The following is a 22,925-nucleotide window of genomic DNA, read 5'->3' on the forward strand; positions in this document are numbered from 1 at the left end:
ATCCGAGCCTCAGTTTGTGTCATATGAAGGATCTTCTGCTGCTGCTTCTCCTTATTACCTGATCGATAACTTCTATGCTAATGGTAAACCTTTTTCTTCGTTCTCTTTTCCTTTTTCTTCTTGTTCTTTTCATAACTTGTGTTTGGTTGCCAAGAAAATACGACAGAACTCAAGGATGCTTTGTAATCCTATCTTTTTTTTAGGCAGTTAATATGAAATAAGTTTACAAAATATGGTATAGTTTCAAGTTTGAGCTCATTTTCCAGCTGGTTACTTAAAATAAACCTACTTCAAAAGCTCACTGTTATATATATATATATATATATATATAAAACCATCAGAAATTTCTTTCTGTTTATGTTTGATAGCTGAGGAAAAGTTATGGATTGGAAAGAAGCAAGAAGTTCTGAATTGACTCGTTTAGATGCATGTTGTTTTTTATTTCTTTAGAAGGCTGGACAAATCCAAAACATCAAGTGTTTTTTACAGAAGGAGAGGAGAACCAATGCAATGAAGCTCAACCCGCAGACATGGTTGATGAATCTCCCTTTCTCACAACCTTCCATCAACAAGCACCAAAGCTTGAAGACTTCCTTGGCGATTCCTCATCCATTAGTCGATATTCTGATAGCCAAACCGAAACCCAAGACTCATCTTTAACCCAAATCTATTATCACAGCAGCTCTGCTTACTTCAATGAGCACCAAGATTTCAAGGCAATTAGGGGGTTTCAAGCTTTTTCGACAAACTCGGGATCAGAAGTTGATGACTCGGCCTCAATTGGTCGAACTCAGTTGACTGGTGTTGAGTTTCCTGGTCACTCGATTGAGTCATCTGGCACCAAGTTGGGTTTCTCCAATTATCCAACCGCCGGTACCTTGTCACTCGGGGTTAATCAAAGTTGCGAAAACAACGACAAAAACAACAATAATAATAATAAAGCCATTGTTTCGGTTGACTCAGATTGCTCAAAGAAGATTGCTGATACTTTCAGTCAGCGAACTTCAATTTACAGAGGTGTCACCAGGTTAAACATCCCATCAATCCATCATCTTTTCCATTTTTTTTCTTTCATTTTTCAAGCTTTTTTTATTTTTTGGATTATTTAGTTAATTAAAGTAAATTTCTGTAAACTACTATTAATTTGTATTGGTTTTGGTTCTGACTATTTGTTTTTGTGGGCTTCTTATGCAGACACAGATGGACGGGTAGATATGAAGCTCATCTATGGGATAACAGCTGCAGGAGGGAGGGTGAAGCCAGAAAAGGGCGTCAAGGTCGTTTATTCTTTTCTTCCCCATTTCTCTTTCTCACATTATTCTAAACCAAGACAACAATATACTAAAAATAAAATGTGAAAACAAAGTAAAATATACCTGTGATACTGAAAAGAAGCTTGCATGCATTCAAAGGGGCCATTAATAGGGGGATCAGTGGGCATTTGTCATCAGTCTTTTATGAGTGAAAGACTGATGTTATATATAACGTACGAATCGTACTTCAATTAGCTGCAAAAGCAAAACCCTTTATATTTTGATCAGAAGTGCCGCCATTTTGCTTTAATCTGTCTCTCACCAGGCGCCTTGTTTTACTCTGCTACGGAGAGTTTGTTTGACACGACCCACACCCACCACTGGTTCAGACCTTATTAACACTTGAATGAAGGTCTGAACTCTGAAACAGTCTGATTTTCACTGAGTTTGCTTTTGCTATCGGAGCCAGACAGACAGCCCACCGCAGAGTCTGTGAGAGGGGGTCTAGGTTTGACCAAAGCACCCATTCTATTTTTTTTGGTTTAAAAAAAGATTTCAAGATAAAAGCATGTGTGAGGCTTCGACTATTGTTGCCCGAACTTGTTGACCGCGTTTCTCGTGACGTTTGGTAACGTGGGTTATGTGTTCTGATTCACACTCGGGCTCACAATGTAGCCACTTTAATCTGTACCTTTAATGGTAAATGTTTTCTTAAATTTAAATCATCTTTTTGAAGTAGTGAGAATTATATTTTACTTTGAAAGTTGGTGAAAATTTCTTAAAATTTACCTTTGATTACATATGTAATTTATGTATTTATGTTTATTTATTATATTTAATAAATAAAATATAAAAATTATCACATAATAATTTATATCCATAAGTTAAATGCAAATTATATACTTTTTATTTTTATCAAATTTATTTATAATTTTTATTATAATTTTGAGTATGTTAGTTTTTGAGTTTTTTTTTTCATTTTATTATATTATGTTTAAAATTATTAAATTTATTGTCAAAAATAAAAGTACATTGTGGATTGTTTTAGATTTGGAATTCAATTAGGGCCACGCTGTAGTGCGGTGCAAGATTAAAGAATATATACATATAATTTTAGGTAAAAAAGTAAAAAAAAAAAATTCTTGAACTGAAATTTAATAATTATTTAATTTTTTTATTTTTTTTAAACAAATTGAATTTTTATGCATTTATTTTGCCAATTGTCATTGTTAAAGGAAAAATGTTTAATTAATTTCGTTTAATTTAAGGTTTAATTAAATAAAAATAAAATATTTATAGATTCAAATAAATATTTAAAAATTTAACTAATTTGAAATAAAATATTAAGATTTTAAATAATTATTAAATTTTTATTTAAGAATTTTTTTTATCCTTTGTCATAATTTAATCATCACGTTTTTATTGGTTGTCAATTCAAAGGAAGGATTAAGAACAAAAACAATTGTTTTGTCTCAACCAACCCACATGCCAACAAAAAGCACATGAGCGAATCCTGTAATATTTTGGCGTTGCATTGCATATAGAAATGATTCCGAGCTGAAAATCTTGACCAATATGTTACCTAATATTGGAAATTTTTGCTGTACTTTTTGCATGCACTGTGGGATCGTGGATGTCTGGCTGTCAATTCAATTTTGGAATCTTGTTTCTACAGTGTACTTGGGTAAGAAACTCCTAAAGCTTTGTTGTTTTGTTGTGTTAAGTTTAATTTTGCAAATAAGTTTGTATACCTAAAATATATATCTTGTAATTTTTGTCAGGTGGCTATGACAAGGAAGAAAAGGCAGCTAGGGCTTACGATTTGGCAGCTCTAAAATACTGGGGTCCCACGGCTACCACCAACTTCCCGGTATTATATTTGCACACATCTTGTACTTTAAAACTAATCAATTTATAATTCAAGATTTAATTAAATTTGATCACGTAATCATTTTTAAGGTATAACATTGAAGTTTAAATTTTAACGTTTGTAATCTTTTTTTTTATCTTTAAATTATGAATTTTGTAAAAAAAAAATCAATTTGATGATCCTCTTGATACTGCTTGACATTCGACATGCACCAGCTAGAGCATGAAATTATTAACTGATTGATGTTTTGCTTGGTTTAGATTTCAGATTATTCAAAAGAGTTGGAGGAGATGAAACATGTAACCAAGCAAGAGTTTATTGCATCCTTAAGGAGGTAAGCTTAACTTGTAAGCTTCATTGGCTTGCTTTTTTTTTTTTTTTTTAATTGCTGTAGGTTAATCTTTTGGTCGCCGCAATTGAAATTTAATAGGAAGAGTACTGGATTTTCAAGGGGAGCATCAATTTACAGAGGCGTCACAAGGTAATTAGAGCAATTTGTACAGAATGTTGAATCATTCACTGTCTGAAATATATATTTTTATGATATGTTCAATTATGTGACATATAATTCTCTGGCAAATGACTGAAGCCATGAGTTTATGACAAATTTTACAGGCATCATCGACAGGGCCGATGGCAAGCAAGGATAGGCCGTGTTGCCGGAAACAAGGACCTTTACCTTGGGACTTTTGGTGAGGCTGCAATAATGAGTGCTGTGAACAAACTCACCCACTTGACAATTTTCATATGCTACTCTTTAAGTTATTGTAATTGTTGTGAAGTGATAATAATCATATTCTGTATGGTGACAGCTACTGAAGAGGAGGCAGCAGAGGCGTATGATATCGCAGCCATCAAGTTTAGGGGTGTGAATGCAGTTACTAACTTTGAGATGAACCGGTATGATGTTGAAGCCATTGCCAAGAGTTCTCTTCCTATCGGTGGGGCAGCTAAGCGTCTAAAGCTTTCACTTGAATCGGAGCAAAAGCCAATTGTAAACTATGAGCAACAACCCCACCACAGCTCCAATAGCAACAACATAAGTTTTGCCCCATTGCAGCCAATATCTGCTATTCCTTGGGGAATCTCTTTCGACACAGCTGGTGCGGCTGCATTTTATCAACAGAATCTCTACCATTACCTTCAGACTACCAACATCGGCATCTCTGACCCCCCTGGTTCTTCCTCAACGATGGCAATCCCAATGACTGTAATGTCGCAGCCAGCAGCTAAGTTTTTGTTATGGCCTCACCAGTCTTACTAAAATGACCAAAGCAGCTTTAAGAACAAGGAATAGTTTGCAATTCAGCTTAAAAGTAGTAGCAAGAGGCGCCATGCTCCCAGCTGAACCCCATAATCTGACCATCACAACCTGATCTACCGTCTTTCCTTGGCAGGAGTAGGATTAAGGCAGGAGGTTTTTTGTTTTGAAGGCTAAAGGTTATATTTTTGAATATTAGGATGCTGGAATTTGTAAACTATCTTCAATTGTTAAGATGAGACCTGCTGAAACGGGCAATCCATCCCATTTTCTTGAGAAAAGAAAATTTACATACGCAACACAAATATTTTTACATCATTCGGGAAAAAATAGGAAGAAAGAAAAAAAATGAGTCATGACAAACTCAGGCGCCCCAAGCCCTGACGAGCCACGCTTGACCCGGGCTCCAGCTTAAGCGCCTCCTGCAAAGCGTTCCTGGCTTCTTCCTTCATTCCTTTAAACTCATAACACTCGCCCAACAAACAAAACGCCTTGGTTATGATCGCGCCCTGTTGATCACTCATCCTAACAGCCTCCTCCAAATCCCTAACCGCTGAATCAACTCGCCTTCTTTTATTGACCGCCAACTTCAACTCTGCCCTCCTCACCATTGCCTCCACGCGCTCCCTCTCCGAGAGTGACTTCACGCGCGGCGAAGCCAACGCCAAATCGAGCGATCTGAGTGCGGATCCCTTGTGGTCCAATAAATCGAGAGCTAGGGATTTGAGAAGGTGAGGAGTTGGGTCTTTTGGGGAAAGAGAAAGGGCCTTTTCGATTTCGGTCATGGCGGTTTTGGCTAGGGTTTGGGATTGGTCTTCGTGAGGGTTGGATTTGGCTCGAGAAAGCAAGTAGGTAGCTCGTGTGAGATGGCGTTGGGTCTGGGTCGCACCCCGATGGTCGGTTCGATGCTTGGTTCCGGTTTGTTTGGAAACATATCGAATTGCGAAGAGAATGGCGAGTGTCAATAACAAAATTGCTGCCTGCAGAATAATCTCCATTAACCAGCGCCTCTTCCCCCCTTGTTTAGTTAGCTCTGATGAGACTGTGGGTTCTTTTTTACTCTTCACTGTTTGGGCCTAAAAGGTCCAAACTAAAATGGAGCGGTAAGGTATGCCCTTTTTCTAAAGGAAAATGGCCCTCATTATTTAAACTTAAGGAAGGTAAGCTAAAAGGAAATGGATCACTAAGATTGATGTAAATAATACATTAATTTTTATAAATTATTTGAATTTAATTTAAATAAAATTAAAAATTAATTTTATTATTATCGAATTGAGTTTGAATTTAAATAGTTCGATATAATCAATATTTTAATATTGATTCGAGTAACTCACGAGTTTAATTAAATTATAAATTTTAATATATTTTTATTATTTTAATTAAAAAATATTATTTTATCTTTATATATCAATTCAAATTTAAACTTGAGTTCAAATATATAATTAAGTTTGAAATCATGTATGAAATTGGGTTTATTTTTATTAAACAAATTTAATCGAATAAATTCTAATAACTTGATTTTTTTTCTCTTTTGAAAATTAAAACTTGATCAAACTTGAACTAAGTTTCAAATAATAAACTTTGAATCGAATTTGAATTTTTCATTATATCGATTCAATTTCATTACACCCCTAATTAAAATTTTATTTTGGATTCATTTAAAATTCAAGATTTTTTTTGGTCAATTGGATCGTGAGATACATTTGAATAGTATCAGTTAGAGACTTAATGGAGAAACCTCTAATAAATTACTAGATTATACAGCAGTTGATTGCTCTGTTTAAAGTCATCCATTGTTTTAATTAAAATTAAAATATAAAATATTTTTTAATTATGGCGCTATTATTCTTATATTTAAATATATCTCATCATTAATTTTAATTTTATTATTATGATAACAATTAATTTTATCATTATTTTTAATATTATCAAAATTAATCTCATTACCTGTCTAAATAAATCTTAATCAATAGTAATTTTTTAAAGAAATTAATTAATAAACATTTACTTATTTACATGAGTTCTATGAAAAAGCAAACTTTTTTTAACAAAGGGTTTTGTTTGCAAATGTAAATTTCAGTAGAATATTGACCCGATGGCATCTGAATTCTGATTTCCTTAAGTTTCTTCAGATCAATGGCTGTTAACATTGATGCCGATTTCCCAATTTTCTCCGCAGGTGTATGGCGTTGGCAACCACTCTTTGGAAAAGGAAATAATAGGAAGCTGAAAACCTGAGGAAAAGACCATCCAATTCACGTCTTGGATTACTCTGTTGTTCCCATTTCCACACAAACAATGAACAAAAAGTGGAACCGGAAGCAACATCAGCAGCAACACCAAGCATTAATTCTCCATAACCAGCTGCATATGACGATTTAAGTCATTTAGGTAGCTGGCACGAGTATAATCTTTCGAGTCACAACCGTCTACAGTTACTGCTTTCCCTCCGCAAGACTTCTGCTGACACTCTACTCGACCATCTCCATTCTTAAGCAACTGTACAACCTGAAAATCTCAAAGAATTCGCGGTTTCTGACATGAATTTGGGGTATTGAAAGGGTTAGACAAGGGAAAAATGGGATGCTTTCAAAATTGTTTCATGCCCTTGTCATGCTTGGACGAATGGTGGCTAAGTGGCTAATGCACATGGAGGCTGTTAACATAGCACGTTTCATTTCAATTGGATCATAGTTGTCTTCTAGTCGAGGATCTACCAATTCCTTTACTTTATTTGATTCCAGAAGTGGTTTTGCCTGTATAAAAAACAGAAAATAAGTTCACATCTTTCTGGAGTATATAAAATGTTGAAATGTTTTTCCTAATTTGATGACTTTGGAGCAGATGGTGTACCTATATCACAAGACTTTGTCAGGATGAATCGACTGCGCGACGACCTGTTAATATCTCCAGTAATAGAAGTCCAAATGCAAATACATCAGTCTTTTCATCAACAATCCCATGCACAAAATACTCTGGTGCTAAATACCTGCAGGAAATTTTAGCCCCGATTTTGTTGACTTTATAAAATGAACAATGCTGATAACAAATCAACTGAAGAAGGCAAAAAAAGCTGGATGCCTGACCCGAACGTTCCTTCAATGGGATGGACAACATGGTGAGGCCAATTTTCTGGAAGCCACTTCGCCAGACCAAAATCTGAAATCTGCAATTGTAGAAGAAATCAGAAGCTTGGTGTCATTCAATCAAATAGTATAGCATTGACAGAGGAAAGATGCACATTTCAGTGCATGAAGGTACCTGAGCTTCATAATCTTGGGTGAGCAATATGTTGGAGGCTTTGATGTCTCTGTGTATAATGCGCCTCTGGCAGTCGTGATGGAGATATTTCAATCCATCCGCTATCCCAATAGCCACCTTAAACCTTCTCTTCCAATCTAGACACTCAGATGAACCTGCAGCGTAAAACACTTCCTCATTAGTCCAAAGTATATGTAATGGTTGACCTTACACAAAAAGCACAGAAGAAAGGCTGCCGTGGGCGGAAAATTGAAGGACTAAATGCAAGCCTCCATCAATGCTGAATCCGATTAAGTGAGCTGCATTTGGGTGATTGATGTGAGCAATAATCCCAAGTTCTGACAAGAAATCACTGGCTTTATCCTCTTCTTCCTTCTTACTCTTCACTAGCTTCTTCACTGCTACAATTTGACCATCAGATAAGTGCCCTTTGTATACTTCTGCATGGCCTCCCTTTCCGAGCAAATTCTCTACAAAATGTGTTATGCATATTTAGAATCATACTTTATCAGTGTAACCAAAAATACCGAAAAGCTAACTCAAGTAAATAGTCAACTTCATGCCCCCGTGATCAAGGGAACCATTAAGTCATCAAATTTGCATGGATGTTACGCTGCTAAATGCAGCGGTCAACCTGGCCATTTCCCACATCATTTTCATTCAACTCCCATCTAAATTTCATTTTAGCCAAAAATAACTTCTCTTTAAACCCTTAAGTTGATTTTAATTGGAGGCAAGTTTGACCGTCTAGCTGCCGTTGTATTTCTTTGTAGGCTTCATTTGGTTATACAAAAGAATCACACTATGGAATTATGGATACATCTTCCTCCTACCAAAACTAGGAATACAAAAATTTCAACTCTGAATGGAAACATCGCTATAAAAAGTAAAAATGGAAACCTGAAGAGTGAAATTGAAATAAAAGGAAAGGAAAAAGCTTAAAATGTAATTAATTGCTTACCAGGACTGAAATTATCGGTGGCAGAAGCAAGTTCTGAGTAAGAAAAATTCTTCCATGATGGTTTAGCCATGGGTATGCAATCAATATCAACCTCTTCTTCTTCCTCAGAGCTAAGAAGTTTTGCCTGTTTCCTCCTCAAGTTCTTCCTGGAATTCTCGTAACTTGTCAGCAAAGGAATGACAGAGAACCTTCTTGCTGATTTCTTCTTAATTGTTTCAATCATATTCTTCCATTGCAAACCGTAAGAATCTCGGTTCCATTTTTTAAAAACAGGCTTCTTTGGAGAATAGGAGCTAGAATTGCTGCTGCTGGTATCGGAGTCTGATCCCAGGACAGGAATCTCCAATACACCTCTTGGTTATGGCTGATCATTTAATGATTCACATCTCATCACCCTGGATTTTGATTCCTTTTCTGGGTTCTCTTCTACCATCTCTCTTCCCGTCTCTGCATTAAAAAAAAAAAAAAAGCTTAACAATTTAACCAATAATAAAAAAAAAAAACTTGTTCCCTTCAAACACACCAAGAAACAGAAAGCCAAAACCGTATCCTTACATTTAAAAACCAAAAACAAAACAACCCCACTTCACTAAAGCATGAACAATGTCTAAAAACAAGAACCAGAAAAAAAATGAAAAAAGTTGTCTGAAATACCTTCCACACCCATTATCCAAGGCTTTTCAAGGAGTCAGAAAAAAAGAGGAAAAACTTGGTATTTTCAATTCAAATTCCTCTTCAACATTGAACTTGAAAAGACTTGGATAGTCAAAAAGCATCAAAATCCCCAAAAAAACTCAACTAAAGTTACATGTTCATGTTTTGAGGGGGCTTTCCAGTCCAAATCTTTGAGAAAATTGGTTTGTAACAAAAAGAATTTTAGACAGAGAGAGAGGTTTTAGAAAAAAGGTATATCTTTGGAAGTTGGTTATGCTTAGAAACATCAAAGCAAAGCCAAAACCAGCTTGATGATATTGATTTGGAATCTCTCCTATATTTATACAAACTTTTCTTTTCTTCCCCCATGATTTCTTCAAATTTCATTTATTCAAGTTTTAATGCAGCATATTTTTTCTGATGAAATCCTGACCGTTGGATTTTAGCATTCAAGATTTCTGCCGTAGCTAAAGCTTGGTAAAGGAGGGAAAAGTTAACGAACCGATCAATAGTTGGTAATTTGCAAACTTCTTAAAGGGTAATTTGGGTATTATAATAAGGAATTGTATCATCCCCAAAGTGCTCATTGATTCAGTTCCCATTGACTAACAATATGTTGTACTGGATTTAATGATCAAGATAGATTTAAAAAAATTATTAAGGTTGTGAAAAATATTAAGATTGTGGTTTGAACCTTAATTTTTTTTTTTTAATGTAGGGTACAGTTCTTCTTGAATGACAAAAAAAAAAAATGTTACATATTTAATTGGCATGCATGTATTAATCATTTATGGATTTGGTCCTACGGAAAAAAATGGATGTGGTAATAAATCAAATGAATAAGATGGAATCTGATAACTTTTACCTGATTCGAAAAAATAAAATTTTTTAGTAATTAATAAAATTAAATTAATTTATTAATATTTATTTTTAAAATTTTGATTAATTTTAATTTTATTTATTAATGAAGTGTTAGTATATTGATTGATTAATAGTATATAACACTTATTTAATGAAGATAGAGAATTTTATTTTTATTATTACAGATGGCATTATTTAATTTATTAATAAATTTTTCAAAAAATAATAATTTATTAATTTTAGTGGAGAGATTACATGCAAGCAGGAAGGATCAAGGATCAAGGATTAGATTAATTACTAATAAGTGGTTAGTTTAATTGGTTAATGTTCATCCTTCTCGATGAAGAAATATTAAATTTGAGTTATATTAGTAGTTATTTGTTAAGATCATTTGTTAAGATCATTTCGAATGTACAATTTATAATAACCTGTTTAAGTTGTTAGATACAACATATTTTATCTTGATATGAGAAATTGAACAATCAATCTATCCTTAATTTTTTATTACAAAAGAAATTTAGATTAATTAATTAATTAATTAATGCAAAATATTGAAAGTTAACAATAAAAACAAGATAGGGATATTAATAGGGACGTTTTTGTTGCTAATTAGATTTTTAAAATGATCTCTAATCACGTAATTTATTAATAAAATATCAAAAATTTAATTTTAATGACAAAAAAAAAAAAATCAAACTCTGATAATTTAAAGTGAAAACAAATTTTTATGGTCAAAGTCTACCTGTTAAATGGGTTTTAAAAGTATTTGAGGTTTGAAAATTTTTCAAAGCAACAGCGAACCAGAAAGGAAAAGATGGGAGCTTGGAATCTTTTATATTAAGGAGATTACATATTTATAAATAAAATTCATTTAAAAGAAACCCAAATTGTGTTTTGCAAATAAAGCTAACAATAATAATTTAATATTATTACCAAATTGGGTTTGATTCAAGTGATTAAGGTTAAATATTAGAATAAAATTATTCACTATGTACATCTAATCTTTCTCCATTAATTTAAAGACAAACAAACTTCTCAAAAATAAAATTGGGTTTCTTTTTTCTCCATTACCAAGTCAAGATTTTTATAGCAGATTGTAGTAGACTTAAAGTTTTTATTTTATTTGATGAAGTTATAATTGTAAAAAAAAAAATAAATTTAGAATCATATTCAAATATTATAGCTCATAAAAAAATAAAATAGACTTGATTTTCTCTTATATTACTAAATATATTAGAATGAGGATTGGGGGTATTGGACCTGATACCTAACTTGGTTTAATTATATCTAATTTCTATTTTAATTACTCCATTAATTCAAAATTGAAATGGATAAAGTTTTTTGGGATAGGGAGATGCCATGTCTTATTCATTGGCAACCGTTGCATTTGAATTAAAATAAAAATATACTTTACTAACGCCGATTGATTTGAACGATAAAAAATTTAATCTTTTTTAAAAGAAAAATTTGATTTTAAATATTATGAATAAAAAATAAATTTGAAAAAATTTATTTTTTTATGAGAGTCGATTCGATTCGACTCTTAATTAATAAAAACTCAAAGTGATTATGAATATTGAAAGATTTTTAATAAAAATAATAAAAATCTACCTCGAATAAATTAACTACTATTATCTTGCAATACCATATGAGAAAATAAACCATTAGGCAATAGCAATGCATACTCTCTTTTTATTTTTTTTTATTTCGACCTAACATAGTTGAATAAATTTTTTTTTGTATCTTTGAATAATTCGAATTTCAGAGCACACGGCATGTATGGTCCTCCTTTCCATATTTTAAAAATGTTTATTACTTTATATGAAGATTTTAACCGAATAATTTGCGCTTGCAATGAGAAAAATCAACAGCAGCATGAAATACCCTACAATCAAAATTTTTTTTTTTCATTTTAGGTCTCTCTTTTGGGTGCATTTCTCTTTATTATTATTATGGATATAAAAACGAATGGTTTGGAGTGCATTTCTTTGATTGCCATTTGCCACAAAACAGAAAAGGCATGCTTCCAATTGGATGAAGAAGCTGCCCATAAGCGACAGGCAGTTGGCTTTAGATGATCCATCGGAAAGTAGTGTAGACATTGGCACAATGATGGATCACCCTAATTGGGGTGTTGTGTTTAAGCATGTGCAATTAGTAAGAGGGGCTGGTGAGAGGCCTACTGTCTCTCATTAGGATCCATCACAATCATGCCCAATTTGGAACCAATAGTTAATTAGCGAATACGATATTTATCCTGAATGATCTTTCAATAATTATAATAAAATATTTAATATAATATTTAAATTTAAAAAATTTTAATGTGATATTTAAATTATTAATTTATATTCTAATGTAATATTTAAAAAATTATTTATGTGTCACAGATTATCTCTGAAGCTGACCACGTTACCATAAAAAAGGAAAGAAAAATAAAAATTTTAATAGAAAAGGTTAGATCAAATATTATTTTTTATGGAGTTGGATATTGTTTTACAATGGAGTAAAAATAATTTTGAAGGTTATAGTTTCTACTTGGTTCTTTAGCTTTGCCTTTTGTACGTTATGAATAAATATTATATTAATTAATAAATTATAATTTAAATATTATATTAAATGGGTTTAAAATTTAAGTACAATATTAAATATTTTATTATAATTCAAAATTATTTGTAAAATTAATCTTAACTAATATAACAAAACTAATTACTAATTAGAAATTAAACTCAAGAATATGCTAATTCAAAACCTCTTGTAAAACACAACACATAAATCAATGCCTCATGAAATTTGGGTCAAATTGTTTTGGGTTTATTAATGATAAAATTGGAAAATATTTGTGAATAAAAAAATTTAAGAAGAGAAAGTTGATCACTTTTTAATTAAAAAATGCGTTATCATAAATGATTAATTATACACGTTTATGTAGGATTAATTCAAATTTAGGATTTTTGCTCAAATCTCACTTCACATATATCATTGGAATTGGCATAAATAACATAAGGAAAGGGAAGATGGGCAAAAAATCAGATTGGTAAAAATGAGATTGCATATGAGTCATCTTCCATTACCTGAGGGAGTCACCATCAAAAGCATGATGAAAGGTATTAAAAATGTTGAGTGGAGACAGTCATATATTTAAGTGGGTGAACTAAACCCCCTTAACATGACTTTGGGGTATTTTTTTCTAAGATCTTCACATAAATCCAAATCCTCGAAACCCCAAACTCCACCAACCTCTCCAATGACCGAATGTCACTTCAGTTAGGGATTTTTAACTTTAAACTATACAAAAAGGTCAAAAGGAAACACAAACGGAGAGGTACTCCAAAACCAAGAATCAAGATGATACTTCATCCTTTTGGTTTTGACTCAAGTGCAGAAACTATCAGGGCCGGATGATGCACCACTTATTTTAATTAAGGGGCCCTTCCTTCTGTAAAGATGCAGCACAGGGAGTTTTGATTTTCGGTTTTATGAAAATTAAAAGTATGAGACGATGGGAGGTTACATGATAGGTTTCAGAAAGAATTTATATTAAATTTATAAATCGTTTTTTTTTTTTTAAATTGATTGATAGTCGGATTCGAATTTAAATCATAAAACAAAGTATTCAAATTTTATCAACTGAACCAACTGCAATTTTTTAATGCAAATTTCTTTGTCTAAAGTTTCTGACTTTGGATTTGGTACTTAAGTTCAAGGTGGGACAGCAACTCTGGAAGGATGGGATAAAAATAGAAAGTGGATGATAGCAATGCGGTTTAGTCAAGGAATGCTAGCTGAAATAGTGAAAATGCATGAGGGACGAGTTTGCTCCAACTTATAGATTGGCCTGAATATCAGTGTCTAATCCTATTATTAACAGCCAAAAATTTAAGGAAAATTGGTTTACTGACATTTAGCAAACACAAGATATCACACATCACAGACCATGAACTTCAAACAATTGATAAATCTTTTATTGGTGGATAAGTGGAGCAAGTGTTTTGAATTAAGAGGCTAATTGAATCAATCCAACTGTCAAGGGATAGTTCCTTGACATTGAATTCTATAGTAAATTCATCGAAGCAAGAATGCTGATCAGTTGAGGTCAACAAATCTTAGAAAAGTGAATGTCCTACCCAGATTTGTGTTATGAGCTTGTTGAATACAACCATCGGTGGTTTTCTGATGATTGTGGAAAACTGGCTCCATTATGAGTATTTTTCTGGGCAACCTGAACCACCTATATTTGCATACTTCATGCAACTTAAACCAAATTCATAACAAATTAATAATCTCTTTGATGCTAAAACTGGCTTCTGATCAAGTATGTGGAGAAGCAACTTAGAAATTTGCAAAACAAAGAATAATATATAAGGGGGTCAGAGACTTATAGGTGACTCTAGCAATTACCTTCTGATAAGTATTAAAATGGGCTTGAAGAGCTTCATGTTCAAGATGGCAAGTTTCTTGGTGCAAATTTTCCTATTCAAAACCTCTTTGTCAATTAGAAGAATCCAAAGGAGAGGTGAATGATAAACTACAAAGAAAAGGGAAACAAAGAAAGAAACTAAAAAGGGAGAATAGCCTTCCATTAAACAGGAAGTGTATTTTTGATGATTGCAAGGGCAGTAAAGTTTGTGTGAGAATTCTAGAAAATAAGTTGACAGGATGTCACAGTGATCCCTGCATGCTAGCCAGTATTAGCAACTTGTTCACAAATTAAAGCTTTGTAAGAAGCAAAAACTTATTTGATGAAAACATCTCCTTGAAAGCAATTATCCATTCCGAATCTTGGGTTTAACTCAATTAAATAACATATTCATTTTCAAAAAATAACATTTAACAGATCGAGAATTCAAATCTTTAACATCTACAATTACTTTTATAATATCTTTCTGTTAAAAAAAAAAAAAGAGAAGCAATTATGGGACGGTGACTTTGTTTTCCCTATTGGATAGTGTCATTCTGAAGACTTTCAATGTACAACAGAATCTGTACTTGTTCCATCAATATTTACATATCTAAAGAAACATGGAATTCGATCAAATTCTTGAAATTTCTTGCAAGTAATCTATGTTTAATGTTCTACAATCCTTCCAGAATGTAGGTTGCTTGCCACCTTGACTCTTTCCTTTTAAATAAATTCCAAGAGTAAAGGTGGCTTTTCCCTTTCCCTGTGGTTTCTAAAATACAATTGTAAAGTTAAAATCATTAAGCCCAGATGATTGCTTGCTTAGTATCACCATGCCAAGGGGAGATCATTACAGTGCATTCATTACCCAGCGCTTATGGCTGGATAGAGGCATAGAGCCTCTGTTTCCTAAGCAGACGAACGAACCTTACCTGGCGTGGCTTTTTCAAAACCCATTTTTATTAATTTCTCTGAATGAGGCCCAATAAGCCCAAACTTGGCCTAACATTATCCTAAACTCCCAGCTCTCTTCCCTCCCCGCAAAATTATGGCTCTTCTCGGCGATGACGGACGCGGCTACGACTTAGCTCGGCAACTAGAGTCATGCGGCGTATGGCGAGCCTGGCTTGGCGATTCAACCTACGCCTCTTTCAAAGATTTCCTCTCTTCTCCTTCGGATTGGGAATCGTTCATGCGCGTTGACGACTCAAAGTCTAGGGCTCAGATCCAACTACAGCTAAGAGCTCGCGCCCTCTTGTTCGATAAAGCCACCGTCGCTCTTTTCCTCAGATCCAACTCTACCAAATCCTCTAATTCTTCTTCTCCTTCAGTTGCCGTTTCAAAACTTAATCCGAATTGTAAGGAATTTTGTCCAATAATTAACGTACTTAACATTTTTAGTTATTTGAAAAAAAAATTAACGTTTTTTTGCTTTGGTTAGATTTACAGTTGCACGGTGATGACGTATACTTTACGTTGGAGGGTTCGTTACAGGATGGTGGTGCTGCATCTTATACGGCACCGTCGAAGGTCTGGTTTTCTCCTTCTCTTCAGTGTTAAGTTTTACAATTTCTGTTTTCTTTTTTTTTTTTCTTGAAAAAAATAGTGTGGCTTTAATTTTTTTATGTTGAGGTGATTAGTTTTAGTTTCAAAAGTGGCTATAAAGCTCTGTAAAATTTCCAAACAAAATTATATAGTATTTGATGAAAGAGTCTGTTTTTGATAGACTGATAGTGGAAACTTTTAACTCTACATGCAGTTAAGAAGCTATCACATGTTTTTTTTTTTAAATTTATTTTTTATTTTTTACAATATCCTAAACTTCACTTTCAGAGGATCTGTGTGGATGTGATAGTTTCCTTTGACAAAAATGAGTAAATGGTGAAAATGAAATATCTCTTTGAATATAATTATTTCGTCTAAAAGTGAAATCATGCATTTTCTTGACCACGAAAGTTAATTTTAAAAAATTTTTCACCTTTGAGAAATTGTGTTTGCTTTTTACATCCAAATGGTTTTTTCCCTTTGTTACTCTATGTTTGATGGAAAGTTTCTCGTTATTCCCTGTTCTTTGGAAATCAGTCTAAATCCTCTTTTAGTGCTGGATCGAGGTATGGTGAATCATAATTTGATAATTTATCCCAGAGATATAGGAATGAAGAGTTGCCAGAAAATTGGTATAATCAATTTATTGAGAAGTATAGACTTACCAGACCTTATAAGTTGTCTCTTGGGGACCGAGAGTCTGACAAACGTACACCAGAGGAGATGACTAAATATATCAGAATTCTTGAGAAGCATAAGAGAAGATGTTTGGCATTTCCAGAAGATCAGATCATGGGATATGGAAATACTGGTCTAGAATCAAATTCTGTTTTAGATGGCAATAACTCAGCTGATGATGAAATCCCCTTTTTCCCTGAAACAATGTTTATGATGAACTGTGTACCTGATAGTGCCCTTCCACTGACAACCAGAGTGTGGGATAAGAAGACAATAGAGTTATATGGAGTTCTTGATACTCTACCGCAGGTTTCATCCCGGAGTCCTGTTATGATTGAGAGGCTTGGTATAAGGCCTGAGTACCTGAACATGGAACAGGGTGGCAACGTTCATCGCGGGAAGAATAACAGGAAGCTCTTGGGTCAGGAACAAGCATCACAGATGTCTCGAAAGGTCATAGCACGGTTACTGACTGGTGTTGGGTTTGAAGGTGCCACAGAAGCTCCAGTGGAAGTGTTCTCTCAGTTTCTCAGCTGTCACATTTCTAAACTTGGTCGTAATCTAAAAGTTCTTACTGATAATTACAGAAAACAGTGTTCAGCCATTGAACTAATTAGGATGTTCCTTCAAACATCAGGATATAGGTAAACTTTGAAATCCAATTTGCTTTACTTTATGGCATTGCTTCTAACTCACTGTCATGTTTTTAAATTTCCTAAAAAATTTATTTGGGTGCTGAAGTAGGATGTTAGTGGTCTTGAGTATTTAAAGAAGAATGTATGTTGCGTGGATGCACTGTCATTGAATTATTTTGGCACATTGGGGAAGAGGAACAACCCTTGATATTGGGTTCCCCTTCAACTATAAATTTGAAGTAATTGTACATGGACATTCTTTCATCATGATTGGAGAATCATAATTTCACTTTTAATATACTACAATATTGATAACTAATTTGGACAATTTCTGCCAAAAGCATCTACTGTTCTTAAACTTTCTCTTCCTTTTGAATTAGATCATTCTATGTATGTTCTTTTTATATGATTTTTTATATTCTCAACTTTTTGATGTTTCTGTTTTTAACATCAGATATACATACTTCTCTCTCCTTTTTGTACATATTGTATTTTCCACTTTGATTAGGGTTTATCCATTTCATGTAATATCTAAATGTTTCTTTTTTTATTGCAGTAACTTCGGGACCCTAGCTGAACTTGTCAAGGATAGTACCAGGAACTTAGTGCAACAAACTCAGCAACAAATGCATGGGATCCAGTCACAATTGCAGCCACAGCACCAAAATGCTCTTCGAATGGCCCAGCAAGTATGTATATTTTATTTTATTTTATTTTTTGCCTCCCGGTGAATCGTTTGGATGGACACTTCTTGCCCAAAGGCAGTGCTGAAAATAAAAACCTTCTGTGCACCTCTAATGTCTTCATTGTACTCATCTTTGTCATTGGACTTGGATTTATCATTAGCAAGCTGTATTTTTTATGGTTACAACTTTCACCTGAGGTCTTTATAGTTTCGGGGTTTATCTGATTTTAATGTTGATTTAGTGTTTAGGGGATTATGTTAGATGCTTTCAATATGCAGCACATTAGTTAGTAGGGTTATGGATGAAAGATTAGGAGAGATGCTCCTGGTTTTAGTTTAACTCCTGTATTGTGTTCTTTTCCTTTTAATTTGATGGTGTATATGTGTCCTTAATTTGATCTTTGCGTGTTGTGGTCTTCTTAACAATGTTTATTCCATAAATTTGATGGTGAAGCTACAGATGACAAGACAAATGCATCCGCAGATGCAGCAGATGGTTCATCCTCAAAATTTAACTTTTCAGCAGCAGCAGCAGTTGGAAAGAATGCGTAGGCACCAACAATCTACCCCTCATCATGTTATGGAAACGGATAAAGACCGACCTATGGTGCAAGTTAAGATTGAAAACCCATCAGAGTTGCCCATGGAAAGCAATGTCTTTACTCCCATCAATACCAGACATCCACAAATGCACTACCGTCAGCGGCAACTTGCTGCAATGTCAAATATGCACGCTCAGGCTCAGTCCAGCAATCAGTTCAGGCAGTTGATGTCTCCACAAATTCCTCAAATGCAAACACAGTAAGAAAAACTCCAATGGAGAATTCAACATATTTCTACTTGATCATATGCTGAAATTCAACATCTCGCATATATGCATGCAGGAACATGAGCGTTGTTAGAGCTCCACCGGTGAAGGTTGAAGGTTTTCAGGAATTGATGGGTGGGGATACCACCTTGAAGCATGATTCTGAGGAAAATAAACTGACCTCGCCCTCAAATAAATAGCTTTAAAGTACATTCATCGGTGAGCATATGCCTCTGCCTGCTTATTTCGATATTACTGGTTTCAATGAAATTTTTGCTTCTTTTGTTGTTTGAAAATCAGATCTTATATTACAATATAATCTTATTTATGCTTTGTGCAATCAATTGTATAGTCTGCTGGCCCAAAAAAAATCTTATTTGAGGATTAACAGTAAATGCCTGCTGTATAGCATTCAAAGCGAAGCAAAAGCAGGACAAAAATATCATTTAAATGTGTAATTTGGTACAAGGGAAGCTGCAGATTGAAGATAGCGAAATAGATTTCAGATAGTGTAAAATTTTGATTGTATATTTTGTCTTTGATATTTTTGGATTTATCTTGGTATTTCTATATGCATTTGAGTCGACGACTATTCTTAAAGAATCATTCTTAAAATTGTTGAATATAACCAGATGAAACATCCACATTATATTTATGATTTATTTTAATTATAATAATAAAGAAAAGAGGACATGAATTCCTCTGAATAGAGGGTTTGTTATTGGGAGTTGCAAATTTAATTATTTCCCTTTGGACGCCTCGCTTGTCCTTATCAGAGAGAATAATAAACAAATTTCCTTACGCATCTATGGTTAATAAACAAATTTCCTTACGCATCTATGGTTATGGTGTAATCTAATCGAGTCAAATAGTGAGAAATTTGAATTTGAATTCGACTCATAACTTGAGGTTTGATATTCGATTTAAGTTTGATTGAATTTTATTTTTTAAGTTTGAGTTCAATTCGTGATCGAATTCGAGTTACTCGAATTTGTTTGATTAAGTTCGATTAATATGTAAAAATAAATTCGATTTATATATTTGATAAGAGTTTGATTATTCATGTTCGAATTTGAATTCGGATTCGAAATATTTTATTAATTAAAATAATAAAAATATATTTAAATATAAAAATTTAATTAAGTTCGTGAATTATTTGAATTGGATATAAGAATATTTGAATTCAATTCGATTGATAAGTTGAGTTATTCGAGTTCGAGTTTGACTCGATAAAAATTAAATTGAATTCGAATTTTTTTCGAATCGAACAATTTGCGAGTATTAATGTATTATTTACATTTTCACGATCAGTCGGCCGAAAATTCTTTAAATTTTTTGTGTTTTGATCGTATACGCCAAAAACTCTTTGTACTTTTTCTTTCTCTTTTATTTCAAAAATTTGGATTTTCTTTGGTATTCCTAAAGGCTTGCATGTGATCTAGTCTGGTCCGGCGGCTTTATTTTACTTTATTTGAGTTAGTCTGTCATTTCAAAATGACTAAATCCTCCATTTACTATGTTCTTCAAAGCAGGATCTCATCATTTAATTTTAACAATTAAAAATCTTATTTATCTCGTCTTTCAATTTTAATAATTAAAGTTCTTATAAATTTCACGCGTTGTTAAGTTGTGTTACATGTAAAATCTTTGGGTGATGTTAAATATTTAAATTTAAATCTTTTTAAGAATAAATTATATATTAAAATTTTTTTAAAAAACTTGATAGCCCTAATTCCCATAAAAAAGAACTCTTAAACAAATTTTGATTTGAGAAAAATTTTTGTCAAAAAAATCAATCTTGTGTGATATTATTATTTAGTTGTAGGAATGATGAAGTTAGGCTAAAGAGTAAAAAGAATTTTGATTTGAGAAAAATTTTTGATGAAAAAATCAATTTTGTGTTATATTATCATTCAATTGCAGGAATGATTAAGTTGGGTTGAAAGGTAAAAAGACTTGATCTATAAAAGAAGTTGGTAGCAGAATGGAAATAAAGTCACAATAGGAAAAAGCAAGGGTTGAAAGTTAAAAAGACTTGGTTTATGAAGAAATTTACAACAGAATGGAAATGAAGTCACAATAGGAAGAAGCTGATAAGTTGTCACGTGAAATATAATGACCTTATTACGACCTTGCTGGGTTGTCAATTAGTTATATGATAGTGGGAATAGTGGGACATGTAAAACGATTGTGTGACAGTCGTGTGATAGTGGGAATAGTGAGAATAAGCTATAAACATGTAAAACATCATTTCAAGACTATGAATGAAAATTATCACTGAATTTTCTTTAAACTTTTTTTTTTTTTTTCTGGTCTTATACTCTGTTCTTTTTTGGTCTAGTCTCTTTTCTTTCATCATTATCCATTTTATCATAAAATGGTATTAAAGCCACATAGATCTAAGCACTTTTGGAAACCACAGAAACCTAACGTCCATGGCAGAAGGTACTCGATATAATGTTTTTCATGATCAAGTTCAAGTGTTGCAGGAGAAAATGGAAGCAACACAAGATACTATTTCAAGATAGTGGGAGGTAAGAAGAAAAGTATTGAGGCAATGTTAGTTGAGAATTAGAAGGCCCTAGATGAAAATAAGAAGTAGGTTATGGAATTGTTGAATCCAAAGGGAACATTGCAAGCTCAATTGGAGCCTAAAGGTGGGGTTGTTAGCTAATACTCAATCTGAGTCTAGTAGTAGTATTCTTCAGGATAGAACAAAACAGTGCAAGAACTATAAATTATTAAAGGTAGTAACTACTGTTATGAATGCATATGCCTCAAAACCCAAAGAATTGCTATGAATGCATATGCCTAAAACCTAAGAGTGAACTGCTTAATTTTGATAGACATAACTTCAGAGGGTAGATCAAGAAATTTCAGAAGTACTTTGTTATTTTTTCTATTTCAGACTATTAAAAATAAAAGTGGGAGCATTGTATTTGTTAGGGAAGGCAGAAACCTAGTTTGATGGTTATATTATGCAGAAGAATACAATAACTTGGTTAGAGTTTGCTTAGGATTTGTGCAACAGATTTTGTGATAGGACTTACTCGAATGTGATAGAAGATTTTAATAAGCTAGTTTAGAAAAATACAATAAAGACTACCAAGAGAAATTTAAAGAATTGAAGCCATACATATTGTAGTTTGACCCAAATTTAAATGAAGAATACTTTATTTCTAGCTTTGCGAGTGGGCTTAAAGAGGACCCAAAACTTAAGCTCAAAGCTAATGCACCTATTAGTTCAATAGATGCCTACAGACAGGTTAAGCTATATGAACTTTCTCTTGACCTTGAGACTAAAAGATACAAGTCATTTACAAAAATAGTCATATCTTTACATATAAGACTTTATCCAAAACCAATAAACATTTAACCACATACACCAAGACTTTATTCAAAAAAAAATTATTTTTTACCTGAATCAGATCGGTCAACGATCCGATCGATGTGGGTTCGATCGGATCGGTGGCTCGGTTCGATCTGACGGTTCAACGGTTCAACCACAGTTTGGTTCGATCTGGTTTGGTTCAGATGGATCGATCAGGGGTTGAAGGAGAAACGGGTCGTTGGATCTAGTGTGCGGATCTCGGGTCAAGTCACGATCGACACGCTGATCCTCAGAGGTTAAAACGACATTGTTTTGGGCTTTTAATGAAACGATGTCATTTTGGTTCTAACGATTTATATAAAAGAGCAAAAAAAAATTTTTTTAGCCATTCTTTCCTCCTTCGAAAAAAAAATGCCTTATTTATTTATTTATTTTTTAGGCCTACCTGAGGCCTGTGGCATCCGTTGTGTCAGCTGCTGTGGTCCTCACCGACGGCGAGCTCCGACCGCCATCGTTGGTATCGAAAAATTCAAAAAAACTCTCACAAACTCCTCTCGATCCCTTGAACATAGATCTGACTTCTTTTTACCAAAAAGAGTCCCAAAATCTTCAGATCTGCCAGTGAAGTTTCGGTGAAACTATATTTTTTTTTATATTTTGACTTTTTTTTAAAACTGACTTTTATTTTTCTTCTTCGTGTAAGAAGCTCGGCGCTGAGTTCTT

The 22,925-nt window shown here is 33.3% G+C and overlaps 3 protein-coding genes and 1 pseudogene across 6 annotated transcripts; 2 read left to right on the plus strand and 2 right to left on the minus strand.

The window, feature by feature from the left end:
• The first annotated feature begins 455 nt into the window (after positions 1 to 455).
• Positions 456 to 4,660, plus strand: LOC111316147 (AP2-like ethylene-responsive transcription factor AIL6). Its single transcript, XM_089753502.1, has 8 exons — positions 456 to 1,027; positions 1,195 to 1,277; positions 2,929 to 2,937; positions 3,035 to 3,123; positions 3,384 to 3,457; positions 3,554 to 3,604; positions 3,739 to 3,815; positions 3,936 to 4,660. The coding sequence occupies exons 1-8, from the start codon at positions 531 to 533 to the stop codon at positions 4,385 to 4,387; spliced, it is 1,332 nt and encodes a 443-aa protein (XP_089609628.1). The 5' UTR covers positions 456 to 530; the 3' UTR covers positions 4,388 to 4,660.
• Positions 4,628 to 5,496, minus strand: LOC111316148 (Tetratricopeptide repeat (TPR)-like superfamily protein). The gene has a single exon (XM_022918159.2). The coding sequence runs from the start codon at positions 5,380 to 5,382 to the stop codon at positions 4,738 to 4,740; it is 645 nt and encodes a 214-aa protein (XP_022773894.2). The 5' UTR covers positions 5,383 to 5,496; the 3' UTR covers positions 4,628 to 4,737.
• An 850-nt stretch (positions 5,497 to 6,346) lies between these two features.
• On the minus strand, positions 6,347 to 9,045 carry LOC111316423 (receptor-like cytosolic serine/threonine-protein kinase RBK1; annotated as a pseudogene). Its single transcript, XR_016333153.1, has 6 exons — positions 8,607 to 9,045; positions 7,646 to 8,115; positions 7,471 to 7,550; positions 7,238 to 7,373; positions 6,991 to 7,140; positions 6,347 to 6,892 (listed from the first exon to the last, which is right to left on the minus strand). The product of XR_016333153.1 is annotated as a receptor-like cytosolic serine/threonine-protein kinase RBK1 (transcript).
• A 6,515-nt stretch (positions 9,046 to 15,560) lies between these two features.
• On the plus strand, positions 15,561 to 19,526 carry LOC111317008 (uncharacterized). 3 transcript variants are annotated; one of them, XM_022919291.2, is made up of 7 exons: positions 15,561 to 15,878; positions 15,962 to 16,050; positions 16,666 to 17,387; positions 17,935 to 18,067; positions 18,518 to 18,864; positions 18,948 to 19,090; positions 19,224 to 19,526. In XM_022919291.2, the coding sequence occupies exons 1-6, from the start codon at positions 15,569 to 15,571 to the stop codon at positions 19,069 to 19,071; spliced, it is 1,725 nt and encodes a 574-aa protein (XP_022775026.1). In that variant the 5' UTR covers positions 15,561 to 15,568; the 3' UTR covers positions 19,072 to 19,090; positions 19,224 to 19,526. The 3 variants fall into 3 exon arrangements, with proteins under 3 accessions (XP_022775026.1, XP_022775025.1, XP_022775027.1); XM_022919290.2 differs by lacking the exon at positions 19,224 to 19,526 and having other exon boundaries at positions 18,948 to 19,215; XM_022919292.2 differs by lacking the exon at positions 19,224 to 19,526 and having other exon boundaries at positions 18,524 to 18,864; positions 18,948 to 19,215.
• Positions 19,527 to 22,925: the final 3,399 nt, after the last annotated feature.

The sequence above is a fragment of the Durio zibethinus genome, chromosome 24 (genome assembly GCF_047325235.1).
Source record: "Durio zibethinus cultivar Kanyao isolate XHJ-2024 chromosome 24, ASM4732523v1, whole genome shotgun sequence".
Taxonomy (NCBI): Eukaryota; Viridiplantae; Streptophyta; class Magnoliopsida; order Malvales; family Malvaceae; genus Durio; species Durio zibethinus.